The sequence below is a fragment of the Grampus griseus genome, assembly GCF_964374135.1.
Source record: "Grampus griseus genome assembly, chromosome: 15".
Lineage (NCBI taxonomy): Eukaryota > Metazoa > Chordata > Mammalia > Artiodactyla > Delphinidae > Grampus > Grampus griseus.
In genome coordinates, this window is record NC_139009.1 from 12,775,518 (window position 1) to 12,797,500 (window position 21,983).

The 21,983-nt window shown below is 34.8% G+C and overlaps 1 protein-coding gene across 1 annotated transcript in view; it reads left to right on the forward strand.

The window, feature by feature from the left end:
* GEN1 (GEN1 Holliday junction 5' flap endonuclease) overlaps positions 1-20,791 on the forward strand; it is a 34,806-nt gene extending 14,015 nt beyond the window's left edge. Inside the window, exons 4-14 of the mRNA XM_082672645.1 lie at positions 6,865-7,041; positions 8,151-8,261; positions 10,572-10,645; positions 11,984-12,075; positions 13,411-13,561; positions 13,865-13,901; positions 13,992-14,072; positions 15,042-15,172; positions 16,669-16,730; positions 18,627-18,767; positions 19,328-20,791. Of these exons, the coding sequence (XP_082528771.1) occupies positions 6,865-7,041; positions 8,151-8,261; positions 10,572-10,645; positions 11,984-12,075; positions 13,411-13,561; positions 13,865-13,901; positions 13,992-14,072; positions 15,042-15,172; positions 16,669-16,730; positions 18,627-18,767; positions 19,328-20,646 (2,376 nt within the window). The 3' untranslated portion in view covers positions 20,647-20,791. The remainder of the gene's footprint in view (positions 1-6,864; positions 7,042-8,150; positions 8,262-10,571; positions 10,646-11,983; positions 12,076-13,410; positions 13,562-13,864; positions 13,902-13,991; positions 14,073-15,041; positions 15,173-16,668; positions 16,731-18,626; positions 18,768-19,327) is intronic.
* The last annotated feature ends 1,192 nt before the right edge of the window (positions 20,792-21,983 follow it).

Sequence of the window (21,983 nt, forward strand, 5' to 3'; positions counted from 1 at the left end):
CTGCTGTGGCCTCTCCCGTTGCGGAGCACAGGCTCCGGACGCGGAGGCTCAGCGGCCATGGCTCACGGGCCCAGTCGCTCCGCGGCATGTGGGATCTTCCCAGACCGGGGCATGAACCCGTGTCCCCTGCGTCGGCAGGCGGACTGTCAACCACTGCACCACCAGGGAAGCCCCTCATTATAGTTTTGATTTGCATTTCTCTAATGATTAGTGATGTTAAGCATCCTTTCATGTGTTTGTTGGCAATCTGTATATCTTCTTTGGAGAAATGTCTATTTAGGTCTTTGCCCATTTTTGGATTGGATTATTTGTTTTTTTCATGAGCTGCATGAGCTGCTTGCAAATTTTGGAGATGAATCCTTTGTCAGCTGCTTCGTTTGCAAATATTTTCTCCCTTTCTGAGGGTTGTCTTTTCGTCTTGTTTTTGGTTTCCTTTGCTGTGCAAAACCTTTTAAGTTCCATTAGGTCCCATTTGTTTAATTTTGTTTTTATTTCCATTTCTCTAGGAGGTCCTACATTATTCTGAAGCAAATCCCAGACATAATATTGTTTTAGTATTTCAGTACCTTTCTCTAAAAGATAGGGGCTCTTAAAAAATAAAAACAGGTCCTGTCTGAGCAAAGAACAGACGCCCTCCGGCGACCTACACGCACAGGCGGGGCTAAATCCAAAGCTGAGCCCCTGGGAGCTGTGAGAACAAAGAAGAGAAAGGGAAATCTCTCCCAGCAGCCTCAGAAGCAGCGGATTAAAGCTCCACAATCAACTTGATATACCCTGCATCTGTGGAATACCTGAATAGACAACCAATCATCCCAAATTAAGGAGCCCTGTGGATGAAAGGCTCTTGGTGCTGCAGCCAGGAGTCAGTGCTGTGCCTCTGAGGTGGGAGAGCCAACTTCAGGACACTGATCCACAAGAGACCTCCCAGCTGCACATAATATCAAACAGCAAAAATTTCCGAGAGATCTCCATCTCAACGCCAGCACCCAGCTTCACTCAACGACCAGCAAGCTACAGTGCTGGACATCCTATGCCAAACAACTAGCAAGACAGGAACACAACCCCACCCATGAGCAGAGAGGCGGCCCAAAATCATAATAAGTCTACAGACACCCCAAAACACACCACCAGACGTGGACCTGCCCACCAGAAAGACAAGATCTAGCCTCATCCACCAGAACACAGGCACTAGTACCCTCCACCAGGAAGCCTACACAACCCACTGAACCAACCTTAGCCACTGGGGACAGACACAAAAAACAACAGGAACTACGAACCTTCAGCCTGCAAAAAAGGAGACCCCAAACACAGTAAGATAAGCAAAATGAAAAGACAGAAAAACACACCGCAGATGAAGGAGCAAGATAAAAACCCATCAGACCTAACAAATGAAGAGGAAATAGGCAGTCTACCTGAAAAAGAATTCAGAATAATGATAGTAAGGTTGATCCGAAATCTTGGAGATAGAATGGACAATAGAATGGACAAAATGCAAGAATCAGTTAACAAGGACCTAGAAGAACTAAAGATGAAACAAGCAACGATGAACAACACAATAAATGAAATTAAAAGTACTCTAGATGGGATCAATAGCAGAATAACTGAGGCAGAAGAACGGATAAGTGACCTGGAAGATAAAATAGTGGAAGTAACTACTGCAGAGCAGAATAAAGAAAAAAGAATGAAAAGAACTGAGGACAGTCTCAGAGACCTCTGGGACAACATTAAACGTACCAACATTCGAATTATAGGGGTTCCAGAAGAAGAAGAGAAAAAGAAAGGGACTGAGAAAATATTTGAAGAGATTATAGTTGAAAACTTCCCTAATATGGGAAAGGAAATAGTTAATCAAGTCCAGGAAGCACGGAGAGTCCCATACAGGATAAATCCAAGGAGAAATACGCCAAGACACATATTAATCAAACTGTCAAAAATTAAATACAAAGAAAACATATTAAAAGCAGCAAGGGAAAAACAACAAATAACACACAAGGGAATCCCCATAAGGTTAACAGCTGATCTTTCAGCAGAAACTCTGCAAGCCAGAAGGGAGTGGCAGGACATATTGAAAGTGTTGAAGGAGAAAAACCTGCAACCAAGATTACTCTACCCAGCAAGGATCTCATTCAGATTTGATGGAGAAATTAAAACCTTTAGAGACAAGCAAAAGCTGAGAGAGTTCAGCACCACCAAACCAGCTCTACAACAACTGCTAAAGGAACTTCTCTAGGCAAGAAACACAAAAGAAGGAAAAGACCTACAATAACAAACCCAAAACAATTAAGAAAATGGGAATGGGAACATACATATCGATAATTACCTTAAATGTAAATGGACTAAATGCTCCCACCAAAAGACACAGATTGGCTGAATGGATACAAAAACAAGACCCATATATTTGCTGTCTACAAGAGACCCACTTCAGACCTAGAGACACATACAGACTGAAAGTAAGGGGATGGAAAAAGGTATTTCATGCAAATGGAAACCAAAAGAAAGCTGGAGTAGCAATTCTCATATCAGACAAAATAGATTTTAAAACAAAGACTATTAGAAGAGACAAAGAAGGACACTACATAATGATCAAGGGATCGATCCAAGAGGAAGATATAACAATTGTAAATATTTATGCACCCAACATAGGTGCACCTCAATACATAAGGCAAATACTGACAACCATAAAAGGGGAAATCGACAGTAACACATTCATAGTAGGGGACTTTAACACCCCACTTTCACCAATGGACAGATCATCCAAAATGAAAATAAATAAGGAAACACAAGCTTTAAATGATACATTAAATGAGATGGAGTTAATTGATATTTATAGGACATTCCATCCAAAAACAACAGAATACACATTTTTCTCAAGTGCTCATGGAACATTCTCCAGGATAGATCATATCTTGGGTCACAAATCAAGCCTTGGTAAATTTAAGAAAATTGAAATTGTATCAAGTATCTTTTCTGACCACAACGCTATGAGACTCGATATCAATCACAGGAGAAGATCTGTAAAAAATACAACCACATGGAGGCTAAACAATACACTACTTAATAACGAAGTGATCACTGAAGAAATCAAAGGGGAAATCAAAAAATACCTAGAAACAAATGACAATGGAGACACGACGACTCAAAATCTATGGGATGCAGCAAAAGCAGTTCTAAGAGGGAAGTTTATAGCAATACAATCTTACCTTAAGAAACAGGAAACATCTCGAATAAACAACCTAACCTTGCACCTAAAGCAATTAGAGAAAGAAGAACAAAAAAACCCCAAAGTTAGCAGGAGGAAAGAAATCATAAAAATCAGATCAGAAATAAATGAAAAAGAAATGAAGGAAACGATAGCAAAGATCAATAAAACTAAAAGTTGGTTCTTTGAAAGGATAAACAAAATTGATAAACCATTAGCCAGACTCATCAAGAAAAAAAGGGAGAAGACTCAAATCAATAGAATTAGAAATGAAAAAGGAGAAGTAACGACTGACACTGCAGAAATACAAAAGATCATGAGAGATTACTACAAGCAACTCTATGCCAATAAAATGGACAACCTGGAAGAAATGGACAAATTCTTAGAAAGGCACAACCTGCCAAGACTGAATCAGGAAGAAATAGAAAATATGAACAGACCAATCACAAGCACTGAAATTGAAACTGTGATTAAAAATCTTCCAACAAGCAAAAGCCCAGGACCAGATGGCTTCACAGGCGAATTCTATCAAACATTTAGAGAAGAGCTATCACCTATCCTTCTCAGACTCTTCCAGAATATAGCAGAGGGAGGAACACTCCCCAACTCATTCTACGAGGCCACCATCACCCTGATACCAAAACCAGACAAGGATGTCACAAAGAAAGAAAACTACAGGCCAATATCACTGATGAACATAGATGCAAAGATCCTCAACAAAATACTAGCAAACAGAATCCAACAGCACATTAAACGGATCATACACCATGATCAAGTGGGGTTTATTCCAGGAATGCAAGGATTCTTCAGTATACGCAAATCAATCAACGTGATACACCATATTAACAAATTGAAGGAGAAAAACCATATGATCATCTCAATAGATGCAGAGAAAGCTTTTGACAAAATTCAACACCCATTTATGATAAAAACCCTGCAGAAAGTAGGCATAGAGGGAACTTTCCTCAACATAATAAAGGCCATATATGACAAACCCACAGCCAACATCGTCCTCAATGGTGAAAAACTGAAAGCATTTCCACTAAGATCAGGAACAAGACAAGGTTGCCCACTCTCACCACTCTTATTCAACATAGTTTTGGAAGTTTTAGCCACAGCAATCAGAGAAGAAAAGGAAATAAAAGGAATCCAAATCGGAAAAGAAGAAGTAAAGCTGTCACTGTTTGCAGATGACATGATACTATACATACAGAACCCTAAAGATGCTACCAGAAAACTACTAGAGCTAATCAATGAATTTGGTAAAGTAGCAGGATACAAAATTAATGCACAGAAATCTCTGGCATTCCTATACACTAAGGATGAAAAATCTGAAAGTGAAATCAAGAAAACACTCCCATTTACCATTGCAACAAAAAGAATCAAATACCTAGGAATAAACCTACCTAAGGAGACAAAAGACCTGTATGCAGAAAATTATAAGACACTGATGAAAGAAATTAAAAATGATACAAATAGATGGAGAGATATACCATGTTCTTGGATTGGAAGAATCAACATTGTGAAAATGACTCTACTACCCAAAGCAATCTACAGATTCAATGCAATCCCTATGAAACTACCACTGGCATTTTTCACAGAACTAGAACAAAAAATCTCACAATTTGTATGGAAACACAAAAGACCCCGAATAGCCAAAGCAATCTTGAGAACGAAAAATGGAGCTGGAGCAATCAGGCTTCCTGACTTCAGACTATACTACAAAGCTACAGTAATCAAGACAGTATGGTACTGGCACAAAAACAGAAATATAGATCAATGGAACAGGATAGAAAGCCCAGAGATAAACCCACGCACATATGGTCACCTTATCTTTGACAAAGGAGGCAGAAATGTACAGTGGAGAAAGGACAGCCTATTCAATAAGTGGTGCTGGGAAAACTGGACAGCTACATGTAAAAGTATGAGATTAGATCACTCCCTAACACCATACACAAAAATAAGCTCAAAATGGATTAAAGACCTAAATGTAAGGCCAGAAACTATCAAACTCTTAGAGGAAAACATAGGCAGAACACTCTATGACATAAATCACAGCAAGATCCTTTTTGACCCACCTCCTAGAGAAATGGAAATAAAAACAAAAGTAAACAAATGGGACCTAATGAAACTTAAAAGCTTTTGCGCAGCAAAGGAAACCATAAAGAAGACCAAAAGACAACCCTCAGAATGGGAGAAAATATTTGCAAATGAAGCAACTGACAAAGGATTAATCTCCAAAATTTATAAGCAGCTCATGCAGCTTAATAACAAAAGAACAAACAACCCAATCCAAAAATGGGCAGAAGACCTAAATAGACATTTCTCCAAAGAAGATATACAGAGTGCCAACAAACACATGAAAGAATGCTCAACAACACTAATCATTAGAGAAATGCAAATCAAAACTACAATGAGATATCATCTCACACCAGTCAGAATGGCCATCATCAAAAAATCTAGAAACAATAAATGCTGGAGAGGGTGTGGAGAAAAGGGAACCCTCTTACACTGTTGGTGGGAATGTAAATTGATACAGCCACTGTGGAGAACAGTATGGAGGTTCCTTAAAAAGCTACAAATAGAACTACCATATGACCCAGCAATCCCACTACTGGGCATATACCCTGAGAAAACCATAATTCAAAAAGAGTCATGTACCAAAATGTTCATTGCAGCTCTATTTACAATAGCCCAGAGATGGAAACAACCTAAGTGTCCATCATCGGATGAATGGATAAAGAAGATGTGGCACATATATACAATGGAGTATTACTCAGCCATAAAAAGAGACGAAATTGAGCTATTTGTAATGAGGTGGATAGACCTAGAGTCTGTCATACAGAGTGAAGTAAGTCAGAAAGAGAGAGACAAATACCGTATGCTAACACATATATATGGAATTTAAGAAAAAAAAAATGTCATGAAAAACCTAGGGGTGAAACAGGAATAAAGACACAGACTTACTAGAGAATGGACTTGAGGCTATGGGGAGGGGGAAGGGTAAACGGTGACAAAGCAATAAAGAGGCATGGACATGTATACACTACCAAACGTAAGGTAGATAGCTAGTGGGAAGCAGCCGCATAGCACAGGGAGATCAGCTCGGTGCTGTGTGACCGCCTGGAGGGGTGGGATAGGGAGGGTGGGAGGGAGGGTGACGCAAGCGGGAAGAGATATGGGAACATATGTATATATATAACTGATTCATTTTGTTGTGAAGCTGAAACTAACATACCATTGTAAAGCAATTATGCTCCAATAAAGATGTTTAAAAAAAAAAAAACAATTACAATTTCAGATCATGATAACTGCTATGAAAAAGTAAAGCAAGGAAATGGTTAAAGAGTGGCTGGGGTGAGGGGTCTGCCGTTTTGACTCTTCTGAGAGGTAGGAGGTTAAAAAAAAATAAATAAAAAAAATAAAAATAAAAAAATAAAAACATAACCACAATATAATTTTTATTATTGTATCCAAAAGTTGAATACTAATACTTTGCCATTAAGTATTCAGTGCTCAAGTTTCCAGTTGTTTCTTAAATGTAATAAGTTTTAAAACACCTAAACAGCTACTATTAATATTTGTGATATAGAAGTAAGTCAAACACTGAAAAAAGCAGCAATACAAATGTTCTTATATTTGTTGCACCTACTTTTTCTTTTCAGTGTCTTGACATGCTGGAATGCTTAGGAATTCCCTGGGTCCAGGCTGCTGGAGAAGCTGAAGCCATGTGTGCTTACCTCAATGCCAGTGGTTATGTAGATGGCTGCCTCACCAACGACGGCGATGCTTTCCTTTATGGGGCCCAAACTGTTTATAGAAATTTCACTATGAATACCAAGGTATTTTTTCTTTCTCTTTTTCAGCATTTGTTTTACACACTACTTTTTTTAAAGGGATTAATTCTTGGCACTTAGCAATCGCTAAGTAAAATGTTTACTGTTACTAAAAATATCAGTGCCACATAGTTCATTCTCTTTGAAATATGGATTTCTCTCCTAAGGGCTTGACTTGTTTCACAAGGTTTAATTCTAAATCAGTTTCAACTATATATTATAAAATTGCATACACTATGTATTGCCTTGACCCAGAATTTGCACTTTTAGTAAGCCTCAAAAACACCTCCAAATATGCAAGGAGAGATATACAAGGATGTTAACTGCAGCATTGTCACTAATTACAAAAATTTGGCAAACACCCAAATGCCCATTGATAGAGAATGGCTAAATACAGCCACAGTTCTCATGGAGGGAGGTAATACATGGGACATTTTGCTTGTAATTATTCAAGGTTGGGCAAGGGAGACTGTGGACCTTTGGTGGATTAGAGCCAGGGAGACTAAACCTCTTGCCAAAAAAATTCTGGTATCTTTCTGAAAATGCTCCCAGTATTTCCATTGAGAAACACTGCCTTAGAGTCCATCTAATGTAAGCAATCATTAAAAAGGTATGTATTATTGATATTAAAGATATCCAGTTATATTAGTGGGCAAGAAATACTGCAAAATAGTATTTTTATATAATCCTATTTTTACTTAAAAATAGAGTAATAAATATTTGTATGTATGTGTCAAAGAACATGTTTCTTAGAAGGATATGCCTGATGCTGTTAATGATAGTTAACTTCTGATGATGTAATTACAATAATATACAATTTCTATAATATACATTTTACAGTGCTTAATTGTACAAGATGAAAATCTACTTTTGTAGACACCAGAAAACAATAAAGAGGAAAAAATGACTACTATAGTTAATTTTTTAAAGCCATTTTTGAAATTATGACTTTATTTCCAGATATTGAAGTGTTAGATTTTATGAAGATTCTGGTGATCAGGATAATTTTAAACTTTTAGGAATAAACATTTAGAGACAGCTTTGACAAATTATTTTTATAATGTTGTTTTTGTTTAGATTTTTGAAGATGAAACTGAATCTGTTCTTTCTTCTAGGACCCACATGTTGACTGTTATACAATGTCATACATCAAGAGTAAACTAGGTTTGGATAGAAATGCTCTGGTTGGGCTAGCAATACTACTTGGCTGTGATTATCTTCCAAAGGTATGCTGAAATTGCCATATTTATTTACTATTCATAATGGGGTTTTTTTGATACCTTACATGCTGCATAAATATGAATACAATATCATTTTATATAATTAAGAACCTAATTTAGAATATAGGTGTAATAAACTATTCAGTAACTAAAATAATCAGCATTTCAAGTGGCATTAAACAGCTTGCTCATCATGATACTGAATGTTATAAATGAGAATAGAATCATAACTAGTACCACAGCTTAAATCTCAGTAAACCATTCCTCTAAGAGATTCACATTCACGTTTGACTATCCTTTTAGAGAAATGTAGGAATTACTCTTTCCTTGTCTTGTGCCAGTATTAGTTTCTATCACTGTCGTCTGAGTTTTGCATCTCCATTTTAGCTATTTGTGCACATGCTCAGTGTTATTGTTACTGTTGCTACGCAACATGATTATTGGGTTAAGCCATTCATCCTTCCGTGCCTCTTAGCATTGCACTGAGTTTTGCTCATGAAAACCTTTTATTTTATATCTTAAGATACACAATATAGGGCTTCCCTGGTGGCGCAGTGGTTGAGAGTCCGCCTGCCGATGAAGGGGACACGGGTTCGTGCCCCGGTCCGGGAAGATCCCACATGCCGCGGAGCGGCTGGGCCCGTGAGCCATGGCCACTGAGCCTGCGCGTCCGGAGCCTGTGCTCCGCAACAGGAGAGGCCACAGCAGTGAGTGGCCCGCGTACCGCAAAAAAAAAAACAAAAAAAACAAGAACAAAAAAAAAGATACACAATATAGTTCTCTGTAACAGGTATAATAGGTGAGGGATGAATTAAGAATTACCATGATAACCACATTCATAAATATGATGTTTAAATATATAAAATGACTTGTATTGTAGCTCCTACTATTTTTATATAGTCCTGTTATTATGTCCCTGCTGATCATCTTTGTATCCTTACTAAACCCCTCATTATACTATAGACTCTATCCCCAAGAGAAGTCTAAAGAAGGATGACATACAATTTTTTTTCACTAGAGCTTGGGAGAGGAAAAAATAGTAGGATACTAAAATTATTAACTGTAATTTCTAATCTGTGTCACCAGTGACCAAATAGAGAAATCAACAATTTTTTTTAACTAGTAAAAAAAGAAAACAGGAGGAAAAGAACTGTTAAACAACATAGAAAATAATTATTATAGTTCTCATTCTGAAATAGATTTGTTTCCCATATGTAATTGTATCATAATTAAAGTCTAAAAACAGCTCAGTGTTGAATATAAGAAAAACTTTGCAAACTTGAACTCACAGAAACCAATTTTAGCTGCAGTGGTATTATACACTAGCCTTACCTATTTTGATTTTTTGTTTCTTTGCAACCAAAACTGCTATCTATTTATATCATTGTACTTATTGATCTTTAAGACTCTACTATCATGATTTGCTTAAAAAAATTTAATATATAACTAAATGCTAATACATGAAGGGTGACATACAAAATATCCAGCAACTGTTTTACTAAAGACATAGGCTGTAGAGATGGAAAATGCTTCTGGATACCCTCTGTTGTGCTATGTGTTACCCTTTTAGCTGAATCCTGAGTGTAGGTGGGTTGGAAAGGGAATTCATTTTAAGGGAGAGACCCCTTTGCTGGCAGGCGCTCAGGGTACATGGGCAGTGGCTATTTACTAACAAGTTTAGAAGTATTTTAACACTGGTATGTCTCTCCTGATGCATATCGGCTAAAGAACAGCCTTGCTTACAAAGACATATTAATAAACTGTTATAGGAACTGGAAGACTCAGTGTAAACCAGAAATTGTCATGTGAATATACATTTATTTATATATTTTTTGTGTAGGAAACTTAATGCTTATTTTAATTTTCTTAAGTTATTAATTTCAAGAGTTAACTTGGAATTCTCCTTTGTTCTCTTTGGTTGTTTGGATCTTTAAATATTATATGTTCATATAATCAAATGAACATGCCTTTTCCTGATTACAGATATAACAGAAAGTTAGGTCAAATTAAAATACTATCAGAATAATTAACATAGAAAATGAAAGCCCTCTAAAATTCTGTTCCTCCCTCTCCTAAAATAAACAGTCAGTGGTTTTTTTGTTTGCATAAGTTAACAATATAATTGTTATTTAACTTACAAACCTAAATCATACTGTATGCTATTCTGCAATTTTCATTTTACACGTAACAATGTGTCTTGCACACAGTTACCTCATTCTTTGAGCTACACAATCTTACATTGAATGGACATCTCACCCTTCATTTATCTATTCCCTAGTGATTAACGTTTGAACTTCTTTTCCCACTTTCTGAAAGGGAGTCCCTGGAGTTGGAAAAGAGCAAGCATTAAAACTTATAAAGATTTTGAAAGGACAAAGTTTACTTCAGAGGTAACTAAACATTACTTTTTCTTGTGACATTAGTCTTTTATTCTTGTTGAACTTAATAGTGAATACAAAAAGTATTGTGCTTTCCAAAAAAAGGTTTTGTATTTTTGAGATGATCTGTATTTTTATTTAAAATCAGTTATTTTATTTATTCAGAAGTTTTCCAAAGAAAGCTGAAAAGTATATGTCCTAAGCCATATTTTGTTTTTTTTCAATATTATTAGCTCATTACAAACACAAGTAGTAAGATATCAAATGCGTTTATTTATAACCATGGGCATTTGCCACAGGCTATTTTAGACCATTTCATCAACAAATAAAGATAAACTAACATTAAATTAATTTTATATTTTAAATTACTTTTTATATAAATACTTTGATACTATATTTTTCTATAAATGAAATGTCTGACATGTTGCAAATATTTAATAACACTTGATCAAAAATTTTTCTTGACTGCCCTTTGTTCTATAGCCACAAATTTAGTAATACGTTAATTCTAATGAATTAACTGTACAATCTGAGGATTCAAGACAGGATACAGAGTATATTAAAGTTTACAAACTGTGCTATTTAGTTTTGAAAGCATGTCAGTTATATTTACTTGATGAGGGCAAAGTTTTATAAAAATTAATATTTATGATGATAAAGTATAGAATGAATAAAAAGGAAAGGAACTAGGACTCTGGGAGACTTAAAATAGTCCTTGCCTCCAGTAGTTATGAGATAGTGAGTACATGAAAGGAAACATTAAGTGGTAGAAATGAAGAAGGGGTGACCATGAGAAAGATTTCAAATAGCCATGCTCTTTCTTTTAGTGCTTCTCTTTCAGCTGTAAAGCTACTGATAGATCTAAGACTTTAATAAACTCCTTATTAACATCAGTGATGACTGTTTTCCAAAGCAAAAAAGCAAAGGTATACTTTGGCTTGGGGGTGAGTTAAGGAATCATTTGGGAATTGTGAAGAATAAAATAAAAAGGGAAAAGCAAGCAAATGTGGCACCTGGCTAACTACAAATCATTCTTATTGAGACAGTTTCAGCAAATATGTACTTTTGGCAACATTTTATAAAATGTTTGCCTTCACGCTTGAAAATAATGAGATTACATTTTGTTATAATTATCTGTCATTCCAATTTTTATTAATTTAGACTAAACTTCCCCCTAGTTATTTTTAATTTTTTATGTTTTTATGTCCCCAGACTGGGACAGCAACTTTACCGCCAAAGGAAAAATAAGTAGGCAGGTGGAAAGGAACAGAATAGCCTGATATTTGAGAACATGGCATTTTGGTGACCTTATTATTTCTTTATTTTTTTTAATACCATTTTCTTTTAAAGGTTTAATCAGTGGAATGAAAAATTTTGTTACTCTAATTCACAACCAGCAGTTGTTAGCAAACTGGCTCATTGCTCTGTATGTTCCCATCCAGGTAAGCAGACATAGGGAATGATATCTCTAGGATATTATTGTCTGATACCTACGTTTTCATCTCTGTTCTTATAGTACTTTTTACATACCTACCTTCCTTACCAGATTGGGAACCCTCAGTGTCAGGAGTTGTGTCACATACACACAGTAGGCACTTGATAAATATTTATTGAATGAAATAACGTGATGTAAATGATAAATATAGGATATGTGCAGTTTCGAACTATGTTATCAGATTACTTTGATCCTAAAATTATGTTTTCAATATAGAAATCCATTTTAAGGAAAAAAATTGTACTGATAAATCTTAGGGAAAAATGGAAGTGAAATCATTTGCTTATGTATCAGTGATTTATATTCATATATTTAAAGAATTCTTAACTGTCCTATAGTGCATTTTTATTGTGTGTGAAGATAGTGACTTAAAACTAATTTCTAATACATGTTCACTGTTAAGTAGCTTGGACCCTGTTCATTAGTCTTGATAAAAATATGATGTCCCTGACATGTATGTCTCTGACATGTACTGGGTTAAAAAGGCCTTTTGCTCTCAGGAGAGATTAAGAGATCATGTTAGCTCATCTTTTAAAAGAAATTCTGCTTTATCTATTTGTCTTAATATGTTTTCATTAGCCTTTTAAAATGATAGATGAAACCATGGAAGAGATCAATGTTTTTATAGATAAAATGCCATTCTGTAGTTTTTTTGGTACCTTATAAATGACGATTTAGGTCATATCAGTTATGTAGGTTCTTTGTGTTCTCAAAAGTGTTGAAGGTAGTCATGCTTTCCTTTTACTGGGCACTAGGACCCCACACCCAGGCCACAATCAGAATTTATGTTCCAAGCATAGTTTAAAAATAGCTATATAGTAACTGAGAGCTAGCCACTAGCAGAGGTAATTAACTGCTCTATTCTTTTCATATTCTTATTAAAGAAACCATTTCATGAATTATTCTATTAACTAAATAATGTTTTACTAATAATGTCCATTTTTCTTGTATGTAGCTACCACATACACCACAGTTTTCCATTTGAGATTATTATAAATGTATAATTTCATATTACAAATTAACACTTTCAGACAGAAGGGTAATTTACAGAAAAAAAATAGTGTCATGTGATAGTAATAGCTAAAGATCTACTTTATCGTAAGAATTATTATTGTGTTCATTACTCTATTGGGCCTAAATGTATTGAAACCCTTCTATATGCTAGGCATTGTGCTAGGCAGTATTTGTTTTTGAAAATTTGGTTAAGGGCAAAAAAAAAAAATGTACATAGAAGGTAACTCTAAAAAGCAGTGAAAGTCATACTTTTTGTGTCTCCATGAAGGTTCACCTAAGGATCATGAACGTAATGGATGCAAATTATGTAAAACTGATCGATATTGTGAGCCACATGATTATGAATACTGTTGTCCTTGTGAGTGGCACCGAACAGAACATGAGAGACAACTAAATGCAGTGGAAAACAGTATTAGGAAGTAAGTTTTTTGTGCTCATTGTTTCCTGATGTGGCCTATTTATACACCTGTGGTTGAATTATTTCCGCATAACTTTCCCCCATGTAGGTTAATAACGTTTCACAAAATCCTTTTCTAGATTTTGTTCAAAAATTAGGCTATCTTAGAAGATAGTAATTTAATAATGTTTCATCGAGAAGCTTGATGACTAGGATACTATACAAGGACACTTTCCATTAAATGAGAAGAGATTAAATGGATGATTTTAGAGTCTATCTAAAATTGCCTGATTGTATTAATAACATGTATATAACTTATTTTCAGGAAAGCTTGCAGTTGTCAGGGATTCCCATTCCATGAGGTAATGAGTAATAATTCAACCGTGTGTTTATCTCAGAAGCTTTTTTTAAAAGTTTGACATGTCAGTTGCTATTCTCTGTTCTCTTGCTAGGTTATTCAAGAATTCCTTTTGAACAAGGATAAATTGGTGATGGCAATCAGGTACCAAAGACCTGATTTATTATTGTTTCAGGTATCTGAAAATAAACTCTTATTTTACAGTGTGGAGTTGGATACTAGGAAGATAAGAAGGGGTAATCACTTTGACTGATCTGAGAGGAGTTTGAAGTAGATGGCTCTTGAGTGCACATGTGTTTTTCAGCATTTACATCTAATCTTCATTCCTTTGCCACACAGTAACTATACTTTGCAGCCCATAAGACAAATCACAATTATGCTGTTCTTTACAAGACACCTTAAAGACCATGTACAGATGTATTGTATTCAGGGATATGTTGGGGGAGGGATGCTAATAACCAGAGAATGTAAAGATCTATATTGTTATTGTATATTATTATGGAAGACAGTATATTGTTATGGAAGACAGTATAGTTTACAAGTGCATTGGGATTTGTAATCAGTGACCTAAATTTAAATTTGGACAGTCCGTCGCTTACCATGTGACCCTGGATATGTGTTTTCCTCAAAATAGAAATAATATTACTTATCCTGTGAAGTCACTATGCAGATTAAATGAGATTATTTATATTAACCCCTACTATAGTAGCTAAAGAAACAGAGTGGCTCAATAAATTGTAACTACTTGTTGCTTGGCTCTACCAACAACAGTAGTGATAATGGCAACCAACATTCATTGAACATTTAAAATTTGCTGTTATATTTACCACATTACGTGTAATCTTCCCTAACTTTATAATGTGTGTGCTGGATTATATTTTACAGAGGGAAAACCTGAGGCTAAAAGAGGTTAAGTAATTTACCCGAATCTAGGAAATATTCTGGCCTTCAAACCCAGAACCCTCACGCTTACATCATTGTGCCATATTGCCTCCTTAGGAGGCTCACTGTTCTTTCTGGGAATATTCTCATTGATACAACTTTAACTAATGTTATCTCTTAAGGAAAAGATAATATCACCCTGAGAGTGCTGTTTGTCTCCAAGAGATAACAAGATCTTGTTTTATTTTTATTATATTTACAGAGATTTGCTCTTGAAAAAATGGAGTGGCCCAATCACTATGCATGTGAGAAATTGTTGGTACTGTTGACCCACTATGACATGATAGAAAGAAAGCTCGGTACAAGGAACTCTAATCAACTACAGCCACTTCGGTAATATAAAGAATTGTATGAATAAGTCCCTGTGTTTTCATTGGAATATCTTATCTAAAATATTCTTCTTAGTATCTTCAATAGTGGAATATATATCTCTTTGTTTTATAAAAATGGAGGAAAGGTCTACTGGAATATTAAAAGCTTATTCAGGGCTTACAGTCAAGATAACATAGTAAGTTCATGCTCTGACACACTTCTCTGCCTCAAACATGTAGTAATAATAGACTATTAAAAGGAATAAATATAAAAAGATATAGATTAACTAGATAATTATTTCCGTGGACCAGAAAGGGGACAGAAATGTAAAGTGAATGGAGGGACTGAAACTGAGAATTGGTGGCTCTCAGTGAAGGGTATATGATTATTCATTGTACTCTTCTTGAAACTTTTCAAAATAAAAAGTTTGGGGGAAAGTATTAAAGAAAAAAGATAAGCTACAAAGGAGTGACAGTCTGCTAGCATACATCTTTCACGACAATAGTAGATTCCAGAAGATGATGGAGTAATATTTCAAAGCTTTGACTAAAAATAATTGGCAACCCAGACATCATTAAAATTATTCACTGGTTGGCAAGGCATTTTCAGACATGTGAAGACTAAGAGTTTTCCATTCACAGACCCTCATCAAAAGCACTGTTAAAGGATGACTTCAGCAAGAAGGAAAATGAACTCAGGGGGAAGATGTGGATAACAACTAACAGTGGCCAGCATACAAACTGATAAAACATGTTTAGCTAATTTAATAAATGGAATGGAAAAAATTTGTATATAAATATCTTAATAATGCTTGATGGTCAGTATATGATGATGATAACAAACTAAAACTCCCAAAGTATGCATGTAAACAGTTAAGGGTAACCACTAAAACATTAGAAATACAATCTCTGTCTTTAAAACCAATACCTAAAATAAGAAAGTAAAACTATCAAACCGGAAGAATACAGGAAGGTGAAAGGTGGAAATAGCATAGAAAATCTTAATAACCAAAAACACAAAATAAGATGTATGAATGAATCCAACTGTATCAGTAATCATAATAAATGTAAGTAGATTAAGCTCATTATTAAAAGACATTATATCAGATGAGTAAACAAAATTCAACAGTAGTCTGCTTTATAGGTCATGTGCACAATAAGACTATGTTAAGTTTGAAAATAAAGAGATTTAAAAGATTTAACCAGGCAAATATTTACCAAAGTGATGTAGCAAAATTAACAGAAGCAAAAAAGACTTTAAAACAAAAATCATTATTATGGAAAAGAGGAACACTGAATAATAAGAGGAAAACTCTACTGATGAGATCTAACAATTATAAACTCTCTCTTTTAAATAACAAGTCAAAGGAATAGCCATACAATAATTCTTAAAACATTTTTAGAATATTAGTAAAACAATAAAAATTGATGGGAATTGAATTATTCAATCTACAAATTGAAAATTTCCAAATAACTCATGCAATTAAACCTCATTAGTGAGTTTTTTTTTTTTTTCAGAATTGTTAAAAACCGAATCAGAAATGGAGTTCATTGCTTTGAAGTAGAATGGGAAAAGCCTGGTATGTATACACTTTAAGCAAAATTTATAACATTTGGTCATGTATGTTTAGCAAATATCAAATACATAGGTAAAACATATGTATGTATATAAAAAATAAAGATGAAAATATATCACATACACCAAGGATTAATTTCATAGTTTACCTGTGCTATGTAAACAGCCGTTGACTAATAGTAAATATTTAAAACTTAAGTAATTTTATTCCAATGTCTTAAACTGATATTTCTTTTGTAATTAATGTTTACGAAAACAATATGGAAATAGTTTTGATTTATATTTCTCAAGAAAATACTGCTACAAATGGTCTAGTCGTTGGATTTCATTGTATAGCTGGGTCTAAAGAAACCAGGGCTGCTGAAAAGCACCTGGGGGTGCTCTTCCTCTCCTTTCTTTACTCTGTTTAGTTTTCATGGGAATTTTTTTTTTTTTTTTTTGGCTGAGTTGGGTCTTTGTTGCTGCGTGCAGGCTTTCTCTAGTTGCGTCGAGCGGGGGCTACTCTTCGTTGTGGTGCGCGGGCTTCTCATTGCGGTGGCTTCTCTTGTTGCGGAGCACCGGCTCTAGGCGTGCGGGCTTCAGTAGTTGAGGCTTGCGGGCTCTAGAGTGCAGGCTCAGTAGTTGTGGTGCACGGGCTTAGTTGCTCCACAGCATGTGGGATCTTCCCAGACCAGAGATTGAACCCGTGTCCCCTGCATTGGCAGGCGGATTCTTAACCACTGCGCCACCAGGGAAGCCCTTCATGGGAATTTATAATGGTCAAATTACTCTTCTCTTCTACAGGCAGAAATACAGTGAACTCTGAATTAGCTCCAAAACTGAAGGCAAGGAAAGCACAGATCATTTAAAGGGGAAAATAATACCAAATTCATTTATATTTGGCTTTGAAATTAGATTGTATAATTACATGTGAATGAGTGAGAGAACAGATTTGAAATGAAATGAAAGTTGTAAGTAACTTTGAAGAATTAAGTGATAAAGAATTAGATAAGTCGTTCTAAGCAATAATAGGAAAATAGCTAAAGAATTTTGAAAACTGTTTAGGAACAGATCCACCAACTGTAGTAGATTTTCAGGAAAGACAATGGCATTAACCCAGTTTGGCAGTGCGTCTCCTTTGTTAAGAACTGAGGATTGGGTGCCCACTTTCACTTATCCTTGTAGGAGTCATCCCTTAAGGGAAAAAATGTACCCCACGCTACTTTAACTAAGAACTAATTCTAAGTTCACTTGTTTCCATTGTTTCTACTTTAAACTCATCAAGGAATAGTTTCATTATAGTTTGGCTTCTTATGGAGTTTTCCCCTCATATAAGATAAATACAAGAATCTAGTCTACTATTTACATATCTTATTGTAAGTTTACGTATAAGCATTCTCATTTTCACTTATCAGGTGCTTGTGAGTCCAGTAAGCCCGGGTGTGTCCTCGAGAGATTGATAACCTTTGAAACAACAATCTGGAAAATAGTGATAGTTTTGATGACCATTTCAATTCTGTCCTTTTCAGAAGCTACCACTAAAGAAAGCCAATGTTAAAGTTTTAGGAAATTGTTTCCATTCTTTATCTGAAATTTTACACTTATTATATGAAATTAAAACAAACTAGCCTTATCTAAATAAAGTTTCCTAGTCTCTAAGCTGCTCCTACCATCTCTGAAGCAAGAGAAATTTAAAGTTCTAATTTAAAAGGAACCTCTTTTCAGCTCTTCCCAGGTGGAATAAAATCACTTCTGTATTAGTATCAACAGATTATTAGAATAGCGGTGTTATAAAGCAAGATTTGCATCAATTATCCATTTGTGAATGACCTAGTTGACTTGGTAAACTGAAGTTACCTGGAAAAATGTAATATTTCAAATCTGTAATTAAAGCTGTTTTATTGTATTTTTAATCCTTTAGAACATTACTCTATAGAAGATAAACCTGGAGAATTGGTTTTACAAACAATAGAAGAAGAATCATTGTTTGAAGCAGCTTATCCTGAGATTGTTGCTGTTTATCAAAAACAAAAGTCAGAAATTAAAGGCAAGAAACAAAAAAGTAAGTATCACATTTGATAACTATTTAGGCTGCACACAAATATTACAAAAGAGCAACCTGTCTTATTTGAATCTATCTTGTCCAGATTTTGCTGAAAGTTCTGTAAAATCAAGAGTAAGGATTGTACTTTTTCTTCTTTGTCTCGACACAGTTTGTTCTAAAATCTAAAAGCCAAGAATAGACCATTCTGCTCTGAGTCTGCTAACTTAACTGACTGTTAGTAATTATAATAACCACTTATTGAGCAACTAGTATATATAACATATTTTGGATTATAAATACATTTTCTTTATTTCCCAGAACTCAGTGAGGAACTTACAACATTATTTTATAACATGCCACTCAATTATAACATTGTTTCCAAAATATAATATTTTATAATATTTTATTAATAATTATTTTGTTATAATTATGTATAACACAATTTTCAGGAATGCGCTGAGACAAAAGGCAAAAATTGATCATACAGAAGATTTCTGATCTGAGCTTTTTAATTTGTTTACCCATATTAGGAGAATAAAATAGATTTTAATTGTATTATATATTTCTTTTTCTTTCAGGCATGAAAACTAAGTCTAAAGGAAACAGTTTGCCAGAATCTGATGATATGATGACTTTGCAATCACACATGACTTTAAAACCCACATGTGAAATCTTTTCTAAGCAGAATTCCAAGTTAAATTTGGAAATTTCCCCTGATTCTACATTACCGCAGGAATCTACTGTGCCATTGAATACCTTGCTTTTACCTGAAGATGCTCCCTGTTTGAATACACAAGAACAGTTAATATCTTCTCCAAGACCTTTGGCTGTGCAACAAATTAAAGCTGTCAGTAAGTCTCTGATTGCAGAATCTAGTCAACCCAGTACCTCATCCCTTAATATATCTGCAATTGCTGATCTGCACTTGAGCACCATTGACTGGGAAGGTACTTCTTTTAGTAATTCTTCAGCTATCCCAGGGAACACTTTTGCTCATGGTGTAAAATCGGAACTTGAAACAGCTATCCCTGATAGCTTTAAAAATATTACAGAACAATTGTCATGTGAATCAGAATGGTGCACTACAAACATTAATAAACAGTTCGATTGGGATCTTCAAAAGACTGATCCTGAAGAGCACCTACTTTCTGGCATTACTGATTTACATCTTCAGGATTTACCTTTAAAGGAACGAATACATATAAAATCATCATATCCTCAGAATAATGTACAACCAGATGATGATCTGAAAACATTGTCCCTACTTACTGTACAAGAACACAGTATTGCTAATAGTAGTTCTGAGTGTCTATCACATCTTTCCAAAGATTTTCTAGGAATTCATTTGCAAAATGAATCTAGAAACTGTAAAGTCCTAAAAGGAAACCAGCTGTTTCCAGAAAACTATAAAGCAAATACTTCTATACCTTATTCTGTCAATAACCCAATAGTAAAGACCTCCAATGTTAGAATTGGACCACCAAATACTGCTTTAGATTATAGTAGAAAAGTTGATGGGCAAACCACTCGGAAAACTGTAATGAAGAAGAGTGTTTGCCTTGACAAACATTCCTCTGGTGAAGAAATTATCCCAGAGTCTGGGAAAGCTAAGTCCACAACTCAAAAAATGAAGCAGAGTTCTCAGAAACATAGCCCAGCCCAGTTCAAAAAAAATGATGCCAACAAACTGAGTAACCCTAAAGCACATATTAAAGAAACTGAACAGTGTGTCCCGCCTTATAAAACAGCTGGAAATGAAGAAACCCATTTCCAAGATGCAGCAAAATGGGCTCTGAGTTTTCTACAGTGTCATAAGGAAAAAGACGTCTCTGGTACCTGTTTGGATAGTCCTCTTCCTTTAAGTCAGAGATTAAAACTAAGGTTCCAAAACACCTGAAATTAAATTTAAAATATTCAAGTATAACTTAGTATTCTAGTACTGTTGGCATTAGCAGAAGCAGAAGGAAGGTATCTAGTTAATGTATAGTAGAAAAATTTAACGTGATTCTATATGTTGTGAGACACTTGACATTTTAATCAAAACTGCAATAAAAAATGTTACCTAAAACTTTGGTTTTAAAAGACGATTCTCTGCAGTGAAAACTTCAGATAATGTATATTTTTATAACATACTTTTTTCATTAAAAAAATCTTTATTGATTATTCTTAAGTTATATCCTTAAAATGTTAGTACACTACTAGAGGAAATGCTCCATTCATTTGCTCATTTTTACTCATTTCTTCCACAAGCCCCTAAAGCATTTTTTGATAGTCCAGCTTGTTCCCAAGGGATAACTCTTTATAATTGCCTGCATTCTCACAACATCTTCTGTTGTGCTTTTCTGAGAGTTATATTTGCTTTCAATGTGAAGATACTTTCAGCTGCTCTTCCAGTTTCAGTAATCTTATTCTGTTTTGTGATGGACAAAAAAATGGAAAAGGAGGTTGATGATCAATATATATAGTGAAAATCATGGTTGTGGTAGCTGAATAAACTGAGGAAATCTACTTCTTACATATCCCCAGAAGTCCACAGGATGCCAAGTGGAAAAAGATTTGGAAAATAGAATGTATAACCAGAAGAGGATTAGGAACTTGCTCAGGGTCATACACGTAATTAATAGTGGTATGGGAACCAGATTTCTTGCCTCTCAATTCATTGCTTTTTCTGTTAAAATTTTTCTTCGATAGCACTTTTTTCTTCCCCTTCTGTTTTAACAGTGCATCTATACAATATCAACTACAGCACCTCCAAATATTAAGCTATTCATTTATTTATTTAGCATTCAAAAAGTCTAGAGGGAACCCGATTGGAAAGATAAAAGTAAAACCGTTGCTGCTTGCAGATGACAAGATCTTGTGTTTATGAAATTCTGAGGAATTCACTAAAAACTATTAGAACTGATAAATGAGTTCAGCAAGGTTGCAGGATACAGGATCAATATATAAACATCAGTTGTATTTCTATACCCTTCTAATGAATAATACTAAATGAAATTAAGGAATTCTTTTTACAACAAAAAGAATAAAATACTTTGGAATAAATTTAACAATAGAAGTACAAAATTTTTACTCTGAAAACTATAACATAACGTCGAAAGAAATGAAAGAAAACCTAAATAAATGAAAAGACATCCCATGTTCGTGGATCAGAAGACTTAATATTAAGATGACAATACTCCCCAAACTAATTTGCATATTCAATGCAATCCCCATCAATTCTGGCTGATTTCT